Here is a 17,595-nt window from a genome sequence, read left to right as displayed (position 1 = left end):
CCGCTGGGAACCGGAACACGTGCAGTATCACCGGGTGCGCGGAGACACGGTGGAGATTGTCGAAGTGGAAGTGTCCGAGACGAACGGCGAGTTGATGACCTTGAACCCGTCGGGAGAGACGCAAGTGACGTTGCATTTCCAGGCATGAATCGGATCGTGTTGGTCAGCGATCCCACGGCAGAGTTTCCCACCAATACCGCCAGTTCGTTCAAAGTGCGCCTACCCGTGCCTTTGACATTGAAGGGGGGAGGATGGAAGGTGGGGCTGGCGGCCATCTCCACCCCCGATGCCGCCTTGGATTTGACGAGATTCGCGACGGCCGGCAACCCTCGCGTGCTCATCGTGGGTTCCAAGTTGGTGAGGAATTTGGGGCCCAACGACACCCCGGTCCACTATCAAACCACCATCCAGATCAAGGAGTTGACCGACGATCCCAGCGTGGTGGATGGGGTGAGTCTGATGAAAGCCCTCATAGGCAAAGCGCAGTTTAACGAGGTAAAAGAAGCCCAATCGAAGAGTAAACGGCTCTACGACAAGTTTCGGGTCACGTACGAATGGGACGGCGAGGACCTGCGCATGCTGGCCAAGGAGTTGAACGACATTGCCTTGACGACCGGCATGACGTTCGTGGAATGGCATGTGCACGTGAGCATGGCCAAGCTGATGGGGTGGCTGGTGCAAAACAAAGATAAGAGTTATGCCTTGGGCCCCAATCTCCGTTACGAACTCCTTTACAAGACGCATTCGTCGCTCGGGAATTATTACCAAGACGTCAAGAACACGGAACTGAACAACCACGACCTTTGGAAAATAGAAAGCGACCACTTGCAGTTGAGTCAGTGTATCAATTGGCGCTTTGTCAACTTGAACGTGGCTTTCCGAGAGGCGGTGGGGAAACCCTTGCGCACCTTTCTGGTCTACTCGGACCTGGTGGACAGCAATATCGTCGGCAGTCAACTGCATGCCATGGTGCGCGAAGTGGAGCACCGACCCCAAGGCAAGGGCGTGACCTACTTTGAACCCTTGCACATCCAATGGTTACCGTGTCGGCGCGAGTACATGGACGTCGTGGAGGTGATACTTGCCAAGAGTCAAGGAGAGTTCGTCCTGTTCGGCGCGGGACGCACCCTGGTCACCTTCCTGTTCGAACGAGACGTATAAAAAAGGCGCGTGCCTCGGGTCATGTATCACATCATGTGGGGAGGCAGTCTGACGCGATACCGTCCACCACCCCTGCCACCGCAGGATGGACGAGGACTGAAGAGGGATTTGCTGTTTGATGTGGGCGGACCCATTCTGTCCAATTTCGCGAAAGCCGGCGCGAAAGCCATGGGACAAGGGATAAAAGAAAACTTGAAACGCAAGGCCCTTCCCATTCTCGCGACGGTGGCCAAGAGGAAGGCGACCTCGGTGGGTAAGAGAGTAGGGACGTCGTTGTACAAGAAAGGGGCGAAACGCTTACGTGACGTGCTGGGTGTGTGAGAGGATGCGTCCACGAAGGTTGGTGGTGCAATCCAGGCCTCGTTATCAACGGAGCGTGCCCTCGCCGTTTGCACGACACCGAGGGGGAGGGATCGATAGAATCCTGCGCTCATTCCCGGGTGTCGACTTTATGAGACGACGGTTGCAGGCCAAGAGACGTCGTACCCAACGCGGAGGATGGATTAGTGCCAGCGTCCCCAAACCCCCGGGGTACGACTTGACGAAATGGTTGTTGGCCCAACAACGTCGAGGTCGCGCCCAGCGCGGCGGATGGTTCAATCCTCACATCCCCAAGCCGGCAGGCTTCGGCCTACCCAAATGGGTGGCGGCCAGGATGCGTATAAAACAACCACGTCGCCGCTGAGGAGACGCACTCCTTCTCCTTCGGCATCATGAGTAGTTTGGACATTTTCTCGGTCCCTTCGACCGACTACGATCTGCAGGGGTATAAGATGGTACCCTACCACAAATTGAGCGCCAGCATCACACCCATGAAGTTTTCGGTGCAGGCCTTGGAAGATTACGTGGATTTGAATCGCAGTTATTTCGTCATCGACCTGCGCTTGTCCACGTCGGGCACCAACGGCATCGTGGCCGATGCCAATTCGGCGTCGGATGCCAACAACACCAAGTTCACGTACGCCGTCAACAACTTGGCCCACACCATCTTCAAGCAGATCAACGTGCGGTTCAATGGCACGCTCATGACCGAACAGACCGACACCTATCCCTACTCGGCCTATTTCCAGACGCTGCTCAACTACAGCCGCGACGATGGAGAGACGTTATTGGCCCCCCAAGGTTGGGTCAATTTCTTGAACGTGTGGCCCACGTTGACCAGTGGTGCGGACGACATTTCCACGCTGGTAGGTTCCCGTCACAACGAGGATCACCTGCTCAAGACCCTGACCATCCCGTTCCGGGACAACAACGTGGCCCGTTTGGTCATGCGACCGTACCTGCCCGTGTTCCACACGGGCAAGATCTTGGTGCCCGGGGTGGAAGTGAATTTTGAGTTCCACTTCAACAGTCCCGATTTCTACACGTTTGCGACGCTCAACGATGGCACAAAGGCCTACGTTCGGTTGCGAGAACAAGATGTGGACATCACCTTTCACCTGTGTCGACTGAACCTTAACCCGGATGTCTACGGGTCTCTGGAAAGTCAGCGCAAGATCCGCAAGCAAGTGGTCAAGTACCCGGTGGTGAGTGATCAGATTCGATCGTTCTCGTTCAACGGGGCCACCACCGTGTGGAGGGAAGATAACCTCTTCCTGGGCAGGGTACCCCAGCGCATGATCGTGGGGATCTTGGACAGCACGGCCTTCAATGGTGCCAAAGAAAAGTACCCGTTTGCCTTCCAGAGCAAAGGGATCACCTCCGTGCGTCAGTTTATCGAGGGGGAAGAGTACCCGTACGTCACCCTGGAACTGAACGGGGCCAATGACCGCAAAGATCGACTGGGGTATTATCGGTTCTTGGAAGCCGCCGGGGCCGTACCCAAACATCGCGAGTTCATGGTCAAACCGGACGAGTGGGGTCACAACAAGAATTGCACGCTGTTCATGTGGAACAACGTGCCCAGCGGGGACGCGGATGGCCCCAAACTCAATCCCAAGCAGACCGGCAACGTGCGTCTGGAGATCAAGTTCAGAGCGGCCCTGAACGCCAACATCACCATCTTGGTGTGGGGCGAATTTGAAAGCGTCATCTACATCGATCACCTGGGTGCCGTGACGTATGATAACAAAGTGTAAAGGACCCCCCCCCTGGGTTTTAGTTGAACGATGGAACTGGTGGCGTTGAGTGATCGTCAATTGAGAGCCTTGGCGCTCTCGGACCCCGAGTTGAAGCGCGTGTTCCAAGGTGTCTATCCCTCCGATCGATTGCCCGAGCATCCTCCCAAGACCACCCGAGGCGCTTACATCGTCAACACGGACCCGGCCGGCGAACCGGGTCAGCATTGGTTGGCCCTCTGGACGGAAGAGGGGGTGTGCGAAGTGATGGACAGTTACGGGTTGCCGTTGACCGTCTACGAAGCGCCGGGATTTCACGAATGGATCGCACGGCATTGGAAGTACGTGGTGCGTAGCGACAAGACGTTGCAAGCCTACGACAGTCTGGCCTGTGGCCATTATGTTTTTGCGTACCTGCAAGACCGCGTGCGACAACGGAGCCTGTTGGAGTTTGTGGAAAGTTTTCGAGACGGTGATTACGTGTGGAACGATCATCGCGTGGGGGAACGCGTCCGTGCTTGGATCCAGAGTACACTGCGCGACGAGGGTATGGACGAAGCCGATGGACCGGATACGCAACGCTGTGTCTCTCGACGTTGTTTATTTCCTTCATTAAATGACTCTTGACGCTTGACCGAGGTGTGTTTTTTATGGGTGTCCCACAAGGGGGAGACGGCGGGAAAGGACGACTATATAAAGGGGACGGGACCCAGATCCAACGTGGGTGCGGGGGACCTCCGCGCGAGCGGTCGGTCCGACCTCAAGGGTTCTCTCCCGGCCGGTGGTGGGTACGTCCGGTATTTCCATAAAAAATAGTACCACCCTTGACCCCCTGCATGACCGAGTCTGGCCGCGGGGGTTCTCCGTACTCATTCCCCCAGGGGACCTTAGCTCAGTGGGTAGAGCAGCGGCTTCGCCAGCCGTGAGTCATCGGTTCGAGTCCGATAGGTTCCACGCCACGTCGTCGCGGGCGCTCCATAAAAAACGGTGCGCTCGCGGCGACGTGATTTTTTTTTTGGGGGAGACAATGATTACGCGACAAGATAAGCGACGTGTCCTGGAAGCCTTGGACGAACGTCTGTTGATGGAACTCGTGATCCATCCCGTGGACGCGTTGTGCGACACCTGGGATTATGGACACTATCGACTCTTCCGTCGATTGGCGTGGGCCGGGGATTGGCTGGGGTTGGCCCGGGCGTTGAATGCCTGTCCGGAAACCGCCGTGGTGGAGACCACGCTGACCCTGATAAGAGACGCCTCGCCGCGATTGTACGCCATGGTGTCGACATGATTCGACATCCCTGCAACACGTTGGTGGGCGGCCCGTCGGGGAGCGGAAAATCGACGTGGACGCGCCGTTTGTTACGGCACGCTGATCAATTGATGTACCCCCCTCCTCGGGTGAAACATTATTGTTACGGGGCCTGGCAACCGGCCTTTGACGAGATGAAGCGAGAGAAGGTGCAGTTTCACGAAGGACTGCCCACGTCGGAGGAGTTGGACCAATGGTTCGGTCCCACGCAAGGGGGACTCTTGGTGTTGGACGATCTCATGGACGAAGGCGCCAACGACAAACGCGTGTTGGATCTCTTTTCCAAGCACTCGCATCATCGGAACATCAGTGTCCTCTTCCTGTGCCAGGATCTATTCCCGCCCGGCAAATTCGCCAAAACCATTTCGCGCAACGCCCATTACATCGTGGCGTTCAAGAACCCGCGGGATCAAGTGGGGATGCGCACCTTGGCGCTGCAAGCCTTTCCCAACGACTGGTCGCACGTGATGAACATCTTTCGCGAATGCACCCAGCGCCCTTTTGGCTATTTAATGCTGGACTTGCATCCCGCGTCAGACGATCGGTACCGTCTCTTCACCAACGTGTTACCGGAGGAAGGACCGACGGAAACCTATGAACGACAAGGATGAGTCGACGGACCACGCCCTCGTCCGACGAGTTTCGGGACGATCTGGATTTCGACCAATTGACCTGGGAGAATGAACTGGCTCGAGAACGGGCGCGACAACAGCGGAGACGCCAGGGAGGTCAGCAACGGGACTTATCGGAACGCTTGGAAGGGCACACCACGCCCTTGTCAGTGGGTGTCGGACGGTCCCCCCTCGTCACGCCCCGTGCGGTGCAAGATGCCTTGCAACGAGCCATGGACCTCTCGGGCATCCCCACGGCCCCGCCGGCCGGGGTGGGCGTGGCGCCCAATGTCTCGTCGCCGAGTTCGGGCGTGCCCAGCGTGACGGCCATCCGGGCCGCGACCCAGGACTTGCCGTCGCCCACGTTTAGTCCCCGACAAATCGGTGTCATGGAACAGATTCTTCGAAATGAGGTGCCCGAAGATCAAATCGATGCCCTGTTGGACTCGGTGGGGCTCGACTTTAACCAATTGACCGATTACATCGGCCGACGCCTCCCGTCGCCCACGCTCACTGCCCGACAAATCGACGTCCTGGAACAGATTGCCCGAGGGAATTTTCCGCCCGGGCAGATGGAGAACCTGTTGACGTCCGTGGGTCTCACCAAGGATCAATTGAACCAATATATCACCAACCGTCCCCCGACACCCCGGACCCCTTCACCACCCCCGGCACCGCGAGGTCGAGGTCGAGGCCGAGGCCGGGGTCGAGGTCGAGGCCGGGGACGCGGCGGGGTGCCACCCGGAGGGGGTGGCGGGGACGACGATGGAGGCCCGCCCGGCGGCGGGGGTGGCGGTGGCGGCGGCGGCGGGGGCCGTCGTGGCCGTGGGCGTGGCCGTGGCCGTGGCACACCCCCTCGACGAGCACGGATGAATCAAGACGAATTACGACGTCAGATGGATCTGTTAGCCGAAGATGCTCGTCAACGGTCAGTGGGGCGCCGTATTGCCGGCATCACGCATACCAATACCGTCACCACGGTCTACAAGGATGGAGGCGAACCCGAAGTCTATCGCACCTCGTCGCGTTTGTCCACCCCCAACACGGTATAAAAATAGCGTCGGTTCCTTACCCCATCACTTCGCATCATGGTTCGACGCGGACGGAGACGACGCCGACGACGCTACTACCAACGAGGGGGAATTTTACCCTTTCTCATCCCTTTCGCCATGGCTGCCGAGAAGGTCGCGCGCAAGAAACGCCTGGGGAAAATCTCTTGGTAGTAGGTGCAAGCGAACCAGTGCCACCGAATGTTCAAGATGACCGGGGCCAAGTAATCCTATAAAGACACCCTCGAACGTGTGTCCCAGGGAACACGACACCATGGTGCGACGCCTACAACGACAACTGCCCTTTTTGCGGAGCGTGTTGCGAGAAGCCGACCAGCACGTGCGACGGGAACGATTGCAGCATGCCAATGCCGATCAAGTCAATGCCATCAGTGAATTGGTGATGAACACCTTGAAAGGGAATGTGACCGTCCCGCCTCGACTCTTGGATCAGTTGCGTCCGCACAAGCAGGCCTTGCGCGAGATGGCGCGTCGCAAGCATTCCATAAAACGGCGACGGCACGTCATGATGGCTCAAACTGGGGCGGGTGTGTGGCACGCCTTGGATCGCGTGTGTCGTCATTGCCTGTCAAGATGAGTCACGGGCCGTACCAGAAAAAGTACCTGGTGTCCCCAGCGGACATGGAACAACTGGTGGACCATTACAAAGGCACGTTGATGGAGAATTCGCGGTTGACGCATGCCGCGCGGTTGGCCGCCAAACAACACGTCTTGTTGGCTTCCCCCGAGATCCCGCCGGCCACCAAAAAGATCCGCATCAAAGCCCTGGGACCCCAGGTGCGTCGAGCCACCAGACGCGTGCGGACCATGAATTTGCCGGCGGCCGGAGGGGCGGCGGGGGCCGACGACGACGACGACGACGACCAGTTTGCCCAAGGACCCATGGAGACCTTCTTGAAAACGCTTATAAAAAGCAGCACGCCCCAACCCAAGGCCACACCCAAAGGGAAACCTAAACCGAAAGTTCCACCCAAGCCGGCCTTCTCGGTCCCGTTACCGGCCGACGATTGGGAAGAGGAATTGGCCGCGCCCATTCCCAGTACGTCCAAGAGCAAAGGCACGTCGACCTTGAGCAAAGGCAAGTCCCCTGCTTCCACCCAGAAGAAAAAAATCCGCTTCAGTTATCATCTCCCCAAGGTGCCCAAAGAAACGCAGAAGTTGAAACGTCAACCCGGCTGGAGCAAGTGGGGTGAAAAGTTGAAGCGGAAACTCGATGGCAAGGACTACTAGACGCCGCCGCCGCGCGTCGCGCCGTGGACAGCGCCGCCGTCGCATGATCGGTCGGGGTTTGGACGTCCAAAAATGGTTGGGCAAGACAGGCATCGAATTTCATTGGCCGGGGTATCAATACATGGGCCCAGGCACCCATTTGGAGAAACGGCTGAAGCGCGGGGATCCCGGCATCAACCGGCTGGACCGCATTTCCAAACAGCACGACATTGATTATTCTCGGGCGCGCAATCTCCAGGACAAGTGGAAAGCCGACGACAAGATGATTCGCGCCATTCAAACCCTCCCGGGAAAAAAGACCATGACCGAACGCGTCGTCAAAAAAATAATGCAAGCGAAACGCAAATTGAAACTGTAACCAAACATGTTTATTGTCGCTTAATACAGGCAGTGCTATTGTCTCGAGGTTGTGTAACTAAAGTAGAGTTCTAGTGACCTATTAAATATTACATTTCACACTATACAGTTTACATCTCAGTTTTTTTCATCGCGTCACACTTGAAGATTGTCACACTTGAAGATTGTCACACTTGAAGATCGTCCCTAGTTCCCGTCCTGGGCTCCTTAAGAGCATCCCTCAGCTTCCCAATCGATGGGTTCCGACCATTCGGGCGGCATCATCACGTACATGACTTCCGTGGCACCCAAACCCACATCTTTATCGGTGGGGCACTGACGCAACATGGTTTGGCACTGTTCACAACGACCGTACACTTTAAAGACGGGACGTACGAGAATATCGTCATCGGGTACAATGTCCGCTTCAGTTAACAAGATTTTCAAGAAATCGAATGATGGATGAATTTTGATGGCTGTTGGTAGAGGCAGCATCTCCTTCGTCAACCCGCAACAAATCATGGCCCGTAATTCGATGGGTTCCGGGGGCGGGAGGGTCTTGGTTTCCATGTTGTACTTGGTAAGGTAAGAAAAAATGCCCAACAACCGCTTGCTGATTTTGTCGGAATTGCCCGTCGTCAAACATCGGAGGAGTGCTGGCAGTTCCTTCTTCAATAGGGTAAAATGCCACGAGGGGTTGGGTAAACAATGGTGCGAAAACATATTGTACATCCACTGGCACTGCTCCAAACTCTCGCTCTCGATACGTACACCGTCTGAAAAAAACAGAAAAAAGAGTTCAGTCCGAGTCGGGCGTTGCCGATTGACCAACCCCATAATAATGGCAATTGCACACCCACCCGCTGTGGTTGTAACACTCGGCATGATCCAACACGGGGTGAGGACCTCCACGCTCTCGCTGGGTCAAGAACATGTGAACGTTGACGGGCGTACACTGTACCACCATAAAGACCCTACACAATATCCACACGCAATGGCAAGGGGCTCGCGGCTTGGTGTGAGTATGGCGTCGAGGGTAAGGGTGAATCACTCTTTCCAACGTACCTTTTGCAATGTTGGCCCCTTGGTGAACAGAACAAAAACATTTGGCCTCGTTGCCTTTGATCTTCAAATGGGACGCCATGGGAGTTAGCCGGTGTCTTATTTAACAGGAACCAAACATGAACAACAAACCAGGCCGATGAATCAGATGGTACAAAAGGACGCGGCCATTCACCGACCGGTTTGCAGTGACATGAACCGGGCAATCCCCTGCTCTATATATCACCCTCTCTGGCCTGGGTCCCGGGCTCTCTCGGCCCACCCCAAAGAAGGGGGGATGGGGGGGTATCCCCCCCTCTTTTAGGGGCCTTTTTAGAGGGGGGTGTGATGAAATGAGACCCCCTCCTCACACCCCATAAAAGGTCTCTCTCACCCAGTCGACTCAAACCCAAAAGAGTCCTCATGCGATCTTTACTGGAATGGTGTGGCCTTTCACTTTTACTGCTAGTTGTCTTTTGTGCGCGAGGGAACTGGTCCGAGCCGTCATCCGTACACCCTGTTGCCGCGTGCTGGTCCATAAAGCCTGTTTGTACGCCTCCTTGGCCGTCACTCCGTCCCGTCCTACACCCACGTGCCCTCACTGTCAACAAGAGTTGGGTCTGGTCCGTTTTCGACGCTTGTGTTGGCAATTGTCGGGTAAGTGGAGTTCATGGTTGGAATGTCCCCTCGCCCCTGCTCCCCCTCACGCTCATTCTAACCATGGGGTTTACTTACAGATCATGGATCCACCGCCGCCGCCGCCACCGTCTTCCGCCGGTCCTCCCGACGACGATCCGGTAAGTGGAACCCATCGGTTGAATTCTCCCCCGCCCCTAACACCCCTTGCTCATTCTTCCTTTGTTCGTTCCACTTAGGTGCCACCACCACCACCACCACCACCACCACCATCGTCACCACGCCGCGACGCCAGGCCATCGCAGGTAAACCATTCTTTTTTTTCGTGCATGACATGGGACTTGGGCCGTGATGTGAACCTGAGCCCACCCCGGTTTGGTCGAAGACAAACCGGGTCAAGTCAGTCCCAAACGCCGTTCTAGACTCAACGGGATGTCTTGCGTGATGGAGACCTTGTGCTCCAAAGGATCCGACACCTCGTTTCACTCCGTCTCGCTTTGCTGAATTTTCCCGGGTCGTCTTCCAGTGGGCTGTGATACCTTCAGGTGGAGTCCACGTTGCTCCCTTTCCCCTGTTTTCCCTTACGGTATGGATTTCTCGTTGGCACCTGTTTTAGAAGCTGTCTCTGTTTTTTTTGGTATTATTTTCTGGCCGGTTTTTTCTCATAGGAGGAGCAGGTTTCGTTGACTTTCTTGGCTGTCCTGTCATCCACTACCTTTTTTTTCTTCGTGCTGGCCAAGAACTCTCTCCCTCTCAATCCGTTTTGCGCCACTTGGGTACGTCTCCTAGCTTGGCATTCCTGTCCCTTTGACGATTCTCCTCTGGATGGCTTGACTGTCATTTAACACTGGGAAGATGACTGGCCCTTTGAAAAATGAAGGTCCAACAGCACCCTCGACCTGTGTCCGCAGTCAAGGTTAGGGTGAACTCCTTGCCAATAACAGCCAGACGATTGATCTTTGGTGGCCTTTGAAATGATGGCGTGTTGAGTCTCTCTCTCGTCCTTGGTATGACTGTCCTTGGCACCATTGTCTTTGCCGAGGGGTGCATGTCCTGAGGCCTGGGAAGAACGAGTTTACAGACCCACCAGAACAAGCATGGTTACTCCAGACATCCACTGTTCGGTTGCCTTGGTAATGGGTAACAGGACCACCTGAAAAAACTGTCGACGAAAAAAATCCCTTGTGATCAGTTTGAGATGCTGTGGGATAGCTTGGAGCGTTCAGAGTCATCCTTGCAGTTCCCCCGGTTGTGACCACACCCTTGCTGTCATCTTGTAGACTGTTGTTCACCGAGCAGACGTTGTTAAGCTGCGAGGACTTGACCAGCCTGATGTTGGCTTTACCATCACTGTACCCATCTTTGCCTAGAGAAGTGGTTTCGTCTGAATGGGGTCACACCTCCACCACAGAGGAGACAGGGTTTGGGGATGACTGTTCCAGGGGGAGAGTGATATTGCAACAGTGACTCGTTCCAAGGGGTGTTTCCGGGTACTGGGAGTGGTCTTGCTTCCGTGACAGGTCCCCAACTTGTCAGACTGGACCAAGTGGACTTGACATCGCAACTCTCCCCAGGTAGTATTCCTTGTACCATCAGTCTCCCTTGACCCAGGGACTGGCCTTCGATGCGTTCGTCTGTGCTTTCCTCACAAGGACACATCCTGTTGATTGGCTTCTTTGGTGACTTTTTTGGTAATGATCTTCTGTATCGATCCCTGATGGATCCTCGAGCACGTGACGTGTCTTGGGCGAAACATCGGCTTCTTGGTGCTTCTTGGATGGATAGCTCTCTCTGTTTGTGCGCTCTCGTTTTTCCATGGCTTGTCCTTGTAATCGGAAGAAATGGAAGTGGAGGGTCGTCTCCTTACAAAGAAAGCCTGACGAGTCGAACGCGTTGTGTTTGGGGGAACACTGTGGCCTGGACACTGATGACACCACTCAACGAGAACCAAAAAAGACCTTTCCATAGCCTTTCGTGCGACACCAAGCAAGTCCATTCCACCTTGCAGTCGTATTTGGGTGGGACATCTGTTCCAGCCTTTCTTCATCGGTTGGTGTGTTGACTGCTTGTTCTGCCAAGGACCCTAGACCCAAGCAAGTCTTTTCAGTCACTGGCATAGGTAAGCCAATCGATGCAGACCAACCACTGACACAAGGTTCCTGAATCATTCATTTTCACTGCCACAGGGTTCCTGATTCATTCCAGCTGCCCTTGTTTGGACTCGTGGAAGTTCGTCATCGAGGTCCATTGGACTGTCAGAGTTCCATTGGTTTTGTGGGACATGATTAGGGAGATTTTCCTGGGCTTTGCAAGGTAGGTCACTGCACGAAACCACCCCCTCCTTGTGTGGTATGGAACAACATGGTGTTCGTGCATACCTGTCATTTGTAGGTACAGGTGTGTTGGTTCTACTTCATGTTTGGCCGATGGACGCTGTCGACGATGGTGACTATTGGGTTGGATCTGATTCTTCTACTGTTGGTCTGTCGGGACCAGCTGGTCCCGAGTTTTTTAGGAGAAGTGGGTTGCTTTTGCCATCGCTTTTCCTCTCTTTGGCGGAGGAGACCGTCGATCCTTCATGGACGCCTTTCCTCCTTGCTGTTAAGATCTCTGATCGCCGGTGCTTTTGGGAGAGCCCGACGAGCCCTCCAAGCTCTGACATGGACGTTCCCTCCTTTATCATCAGCAGCACTTTGGCTTGGAGTTCACGGGCAAGTTGGAGTTCAAGGACAAGTAAGTGGTTTGGACTTCCCCGTTCGAGGGATTCTCCCTGTGTAGCTTGGACCTTTCATGACGCTGGTTTCGTCTGTTGATTTTGACAGATGGGAAGGGGACAACCCTCTGCTTCTTTGGCATCGCATGTGTGTGTGTGAACACTTTTTCTGTTGGGCGTGGCAGCAGAATCAGTCGATCTGAAGGTCTCTCTTTGGCGGTGATATCAGGTTAGGGTCACTGGGACTTGAGAGGCTAGAGAGCTTTTCCGTTGACTCGGGTCAGCTTGTCGAGGTTTACCCACCTGGCTGACACTCGTGTTCAGGGTGGGTTTCTCCTAACTTCCTTGAGGTGTTTTTATCCCTGGGAATTGGTGGCACAACTGGCATGAGCCATGTGGGTGTGCATTGCTGCTGTGGTATGCCTGTTCTGAATAGGGTTGTACCTCCATCATCACCTGCGCTAAGTTCCTGGAGAAAGGAGCTTGGCCACCCCCCAAGTGTCTTGGTGGTGTGTTCTGCGTGTCAGGGCTTATAAGTTTGTCAACTGAAGGCTCTTGGGAGTAGTCGGTCTGCCGGTTGGAGTAGTTGGATCCATTGACAACTCAAATCATTCCTGGTTTGACCCCAGTTGTACTGTTGGACCAAGTCACCCTACGCTAATTTCTTCCCCCTCTTTTCCTCCATGTTTTCTACTTGTTGATCCATTTGAAATGTCGGTCTGTGCCCTGTTTCCCACATTTCTTTCTCGCACTTTGGCCATCACCTTCCTCCATCTTTTTCCATTTTTTCCCCCTCTTTTTTGTCTCTCACACCATTTCCCTTCCCTCAATTCACACGGTTACTTCCCACTTTTCCCACTGTCGTTCCATCCACTGATGCATTGTCTTTTTCTCGGGACTAACTTGACTCGGTTTGTTTTTTCTCAAACCTTCAGGGCACCTCCAGCGAGTCGACCCCGGACAGCGACGAACTGAACAGTCGACGCCAATTGCAGTGCGACGAACGCCTGCCGAGCAGCAGCAACAGCGACGACGAAGCGTGTCTGCAAGCGTTACAAGCCGCCGAAGGACAATCCGGTGGCGGGCTGCGGTTCCAGCTCACTCCCTACACCGTCCGTCACCGCCCCTCGTTCGGCGTCACCTGGCAAACGTTCCGGGCACGACTGCAAGGACAACCCAGCTCGGGCGACGCCTCGGAGGAAGTGATTCGCGCCCTGGGCCAAGCCATCCGAGACCAATCGCGGCCATGGCACGACGACGATTATTTGCAGATCTACCTGGGATCCAACCGCTTGGCCAATAATTTTACCAGTGCTCGCGTACGCGTGAGAGATTGGCGCCACACGCAAGGGCCCGCGCGGCATCTGCTCGAACAGATGACGGCCCTCTTGAACTCCAACGAGGACTTTGCCGTGGACGATACGTTCGTGGTGGACTTGACCTACGTGCGCCCACCGCGCGGCACGGGCCGTCGTAAACTCGGGTCCGACGCCTTTGCCACGATGGTCAAGGCCAAAAACAGTTGTATCGAGATCACCAACAAGGACGATCTCTGTTGCGCGCGGGCCCTGGTGACGGCACGAGCCCAACGACACAAGGATCAAAGTGCCCAACACTTGTGCGATTTCAACTGCATCCGGCACGGACGTAATCTCCAAACGACCAAAGCCCGCGAATTGCATCAATTGGCCAAAGTGCCCGAAGGGCCTTGCGGGTTGCCCGAAATACGCGCCTTCGAAAAAGTGTTGCCCGATTACCAAGTCATCGTGGTCTCGGCCGATCACGGGAATGCCATCGTGCATTGCGGCCCGACCGCCCAATACCAACTGATTCTCTTAGCTCACCAGGGCCATTACGACGTCATCACCAAATTGAACGCGTATTTTGGCGTGTCCTACTTTTGCTTACAGTGTCGCAAAGGGTAGAAGACCAGGGACTTTCGTCATCATCGGTGTCCCGGTTTCAAGTGTTATTGCTGCCAACAAACGGACTGCTCGGACTTTGCCACCCACCATGCCCGAGACGCCGCCACCGAACTGTGCCCCCATTGTCATCGCCGTTTCTTTGGGCCTCGGTGCCTCGAATTGCACACCATCCGTTCTCCCAGTGGCGACAGGGTCCACCCGCTGACCTTCGACAACGTGTGTGCCCAACTACGGTGTTGCGGGCACTGCGGACGCACCTTCAAGAATTTCCAAGACTTTCTCAGTCACCTCTGCGGTTACCAACCGTGCTACAATTGCAAAGCCACGGTGGACGTGTGGGCCCACAAATGTTTCATCCAGCCCATTCAAAATCGAAGAGGCCCCAAACGCAAACACCCCACCAGCAGCAGCAGCAGCACCGTCGCCGGCCAGCCGGGACCCGTGCCCGAGGAGGAACAGACCGTCGTCAAAATCTTTTTCGATTGCGAGTGCATGCAGGAAGGAGGGGAGGCGCATCGCGTGAACCTGGTATGCGCCGAGACCAGTCTGGACGATCAACGTTACCAGTTTCCGTCCATGCAAGACTTCATGGCCTGGGTGTGGAACCTGAGAGCGACGGACCCCGGACGCCGCCCGTTCGTGTTGATCGCGCATAATTTCCAAGGGTACGACAGTTACCTGCTGCTCGAGGAACTGTACAAACAAGCGGTGCAGCCTTCGCAGATCGTCAACGGGGCCAAACTGTTGAGCGTCTCCATCCCCGGCGGCATCAAATTCATCGACAGTTTGAACTTTTTTCCCATGGCCCTAGCCTCGTTTCCCCAGACCTTCGGCTTGCGGGAAGAAGCCAAGGGGTTCTTCCCCCACTTCTTTAACATCCCCACCTTACAGCAGTACGTAGGGGCCATGCCGGACAAAAAGTATTACGATCCCGACGGCATGAAACCGGCCCGTCGCGCCGACTTCGAACGATGGTACGCGGACCAAGTGGCGTCGCATCGCGTGTTCAACTTGCAAGCCGAACTGTTGAAATACTGTCAGTCCGACGTCCGGATCCTGAAACAGGCGTGTACCCTCTTCGAGCGCGAATTCAGGGGTATTTGTGAGTTTGACCCCTTCGAACAATGCATCACCATCGCCTCGGCGTGCAACGTGGCCTACCGTCGCCATTGGTTGCGACCCAAAACCCTGGCCGTCGAACCCCTGCACGGCTGGCATCCCCAGATCCGTCAATCGAGAGTCGCCTTGGAATGGTTGTACCACCTAGAACGTATCCTGCCCCCACCCACGGACGGGGAACCCCGCCTACGCCACAGTCGTAACGGAGGCGAAGTGCTGTTCCGGATCGGCGAGCATCGCTACCACAGCGACGGCTACGATCCGCGCACCGGGTTCGTGTACGAATTCTACGGGTGTTTCTACCACGGGTGCCCCGACTGTTTTCCCCAGCGACACCAGCGGCACGCCAAACTCGACGGGGCCACGCCCCACGAACTGTACACGCGCACGGTCCAACGGGCCGAACGTATTCGTCAAGGCGGACACGTGGTGATCGAAAAATGGGAGTGCGAGTGGGAAGCCCAAAAGAGGGAGGATCCCGAATTGCGCCTGTGGGCCGAGACCCTGGATCTGGTGACGCCCCTGGATCCCCGCGACGCCTTCTTCGGCGGACGGACCGAAGCCGTGCGAGCCCACTGTCAGGCCCAGCCGGACCAACACATCTTCTACGACGATTTCACGTCGCTGTACCCTTGGGTCAATAAGAACTGCAAGTACCCCGTGGGTCATCCCGTCATTCACACGCAGTTTACCTGCCAGACACCCGAAGACTGGGACCGACTGGTGCGCCAACAATCGTACGGGTTGGTCCAATGCCGCGTCCTGCCACCTCACTACCTGTTTCATCCCGTGCTACCCGTCCGCGTGGCCGGCAAGTTGCTGTTTCCCCTGTGCGTCCAATGTGCCCGACAACAAGTGCCCCTACCCTGGACGGAACGCACCCACATCTGCGACCACACTCCTCGCGAACGCGCTTTCGTGGGGACTTGGTGCACGCCCGAATTGGTGCTGGCCCTGGACCAAGGGTACGTGATTCTCCACATCTACGAACTGTGGGACTTTCGTCAGACCTCCACCACCCTGTTCAGGGATTACATCAATACCTGGATCAAGGTGAAACAGGAAGCCGACGGCTGGCCCTCGCCCGAGGTGGAAAAAGATCCCGCCTTGCAAATCGAGTACCTGGAAGAGTTTCGGCGCGTCGAAGGGGTGATCCTCGATCCGGCCAAGATCGAACGCAACGAGGGTCGACGCACGCTGGGCAAATTGATGGCCAACAGTTTCTGGGGCAAATTCGGCCAACGCACCAACAAGACCCAAGTGACCACTTGCAAGGACCCCGAGAGCTTCTTCGACATCTTTCTGGACGGCGAACGCGACATCCATCGCATCCTGCCGGCCGGCGACCAGATGATCGACGTGTACCACTCGTTCAAAGAAGACGTGGGCGAACTGGGTACCAACACCAACATCTTCGTGGCCGCCTTCACCACGGCCCACGCCCGCGTCAAACTGTATCAGGACGGGCTGCTCCCCCTGCACACCCGCGTCCTGTACACGGACACGGATTCCGTGGTGTACCTGGCCACCCAAGGCGAGACCCACCTGCCGCGAGGACGTTTCCTGGGCCAATTCAAGGACGAACTGAAAGGCGACGTCATCGACGAATTCGTGGCCGGCGGACCCAAAAATTACGCCTACCGTACCCGCTCGGGACAGGAATGTTGCAAAGTGCGCGGCTTCACCCTGGACGCCCGGGGACAAGCCGTCCTGAACTTCGAGAGTGTTCGAAACCTGGTGCAAAAAGACATCGACGAGCCTCTCGATCGTCCCAGAACGCTGTCGGTCGACAACCCCCATCACATCGTACGGAACGTCACCGACAAGACGCTCCATTCCGTGCCACAACGCAAGACCTACTCCATGGTCCAAGACAAACGAGTACTGGATGCCAGTACCGGCATGACGTACCCCTACGGCTATCGACCCAGTCAGGACATCGTGGACGACATGGTCCTGTCCGTCCTGTTCTCGGACGTAGACTCTCCCTACTGGGGGGAGCACTTGCCTTTCCTTCAAGAACCGTACCCATTTTAAAACCATGGTAGGGACGCCCCACACCCGTAGGGTCGGGCACACGTTCCCGTTTGTAAACGTTAGGGTGATCAGAATAAACCTCGGTTGAAACCAAAAACATGCGTTTATTTTTTTTCCTTTTTTTTGAATTCCCTAGGGAATCATCACGTGACCGCCCAGGGGGGACCTCGACTCGGCTCCACCCTAGCCCTAGGGGTCAGGACCGAGGAGAACACCGTGGACCCCCCAAAACACCAAATGTCTCTAGTGCGCATGCGCCCTCGTGAATTCTCTCTTAGGGTTCCCACATGGACGAGCCATCAGGTTCGTCTTCATATATAAGAGCCCTTAGGGTTAGAGTGAGGGTA

General features: G+C 55.9%; 1 protein-coding gene and 1 non-coding gene across 2 annotated transcripts; both read left to right on the top strand.

Moving 5' to 3' along the window:
* Nucleotides 1-4,099: 4,099 nt before the first annotated feature.
* Nucleotides 4,100-4,172, top strand: Trnaa-cgc (transfer RNA alanine (anticodon CGC)). Its single transcript has one exon. It is a non-coding gene; the product is annotated as a tRNA-Ala (tRNA).
* Nucleotides 4,173-4,505: 333 nt separating this feature from the next.
* On the top strand, nt 4,506-5,141 carry LOC140923478 (uncharacterized). Its single transcript, XM_073373564.1, has one exon. It carries the CDS (start codon nt 4,506-4,508, stop codon nt 5,139-5,141), a length of 636 nt encoding a protein of 211 aa, XP_073229665.1.
* Nucleotides 5,142-17,595: the final 12,454 nt, after the last annotated feature.

Source organism: Porites lutea, chromosome 13 (assembly GCF_958299795.1).
Source record: "Porites lutea chromosome 13, jaPorLute2.1, whole genome shotgun sequence".
Taxonomy (NCBI): domain Eukaryota; kingdom Metazoa; phylum Cnidaria; class Anthozoa; order Scleractinia; family Poritidae; genus Porites; species Porites lutea.
This window is presented reverse-complemented; position numbering and strand designations above follow the sequence as displayed.

Bases quoted from the DNA above. Each gene is read 5' to 3' on its own strand.
- LOC140923478 (XM_073373564.1), top strand. From the start codon at position 4,506: ATGATTCGACATCCCTGCAACACGTTGGTGGGCGGCCCGTCGGGGAGC.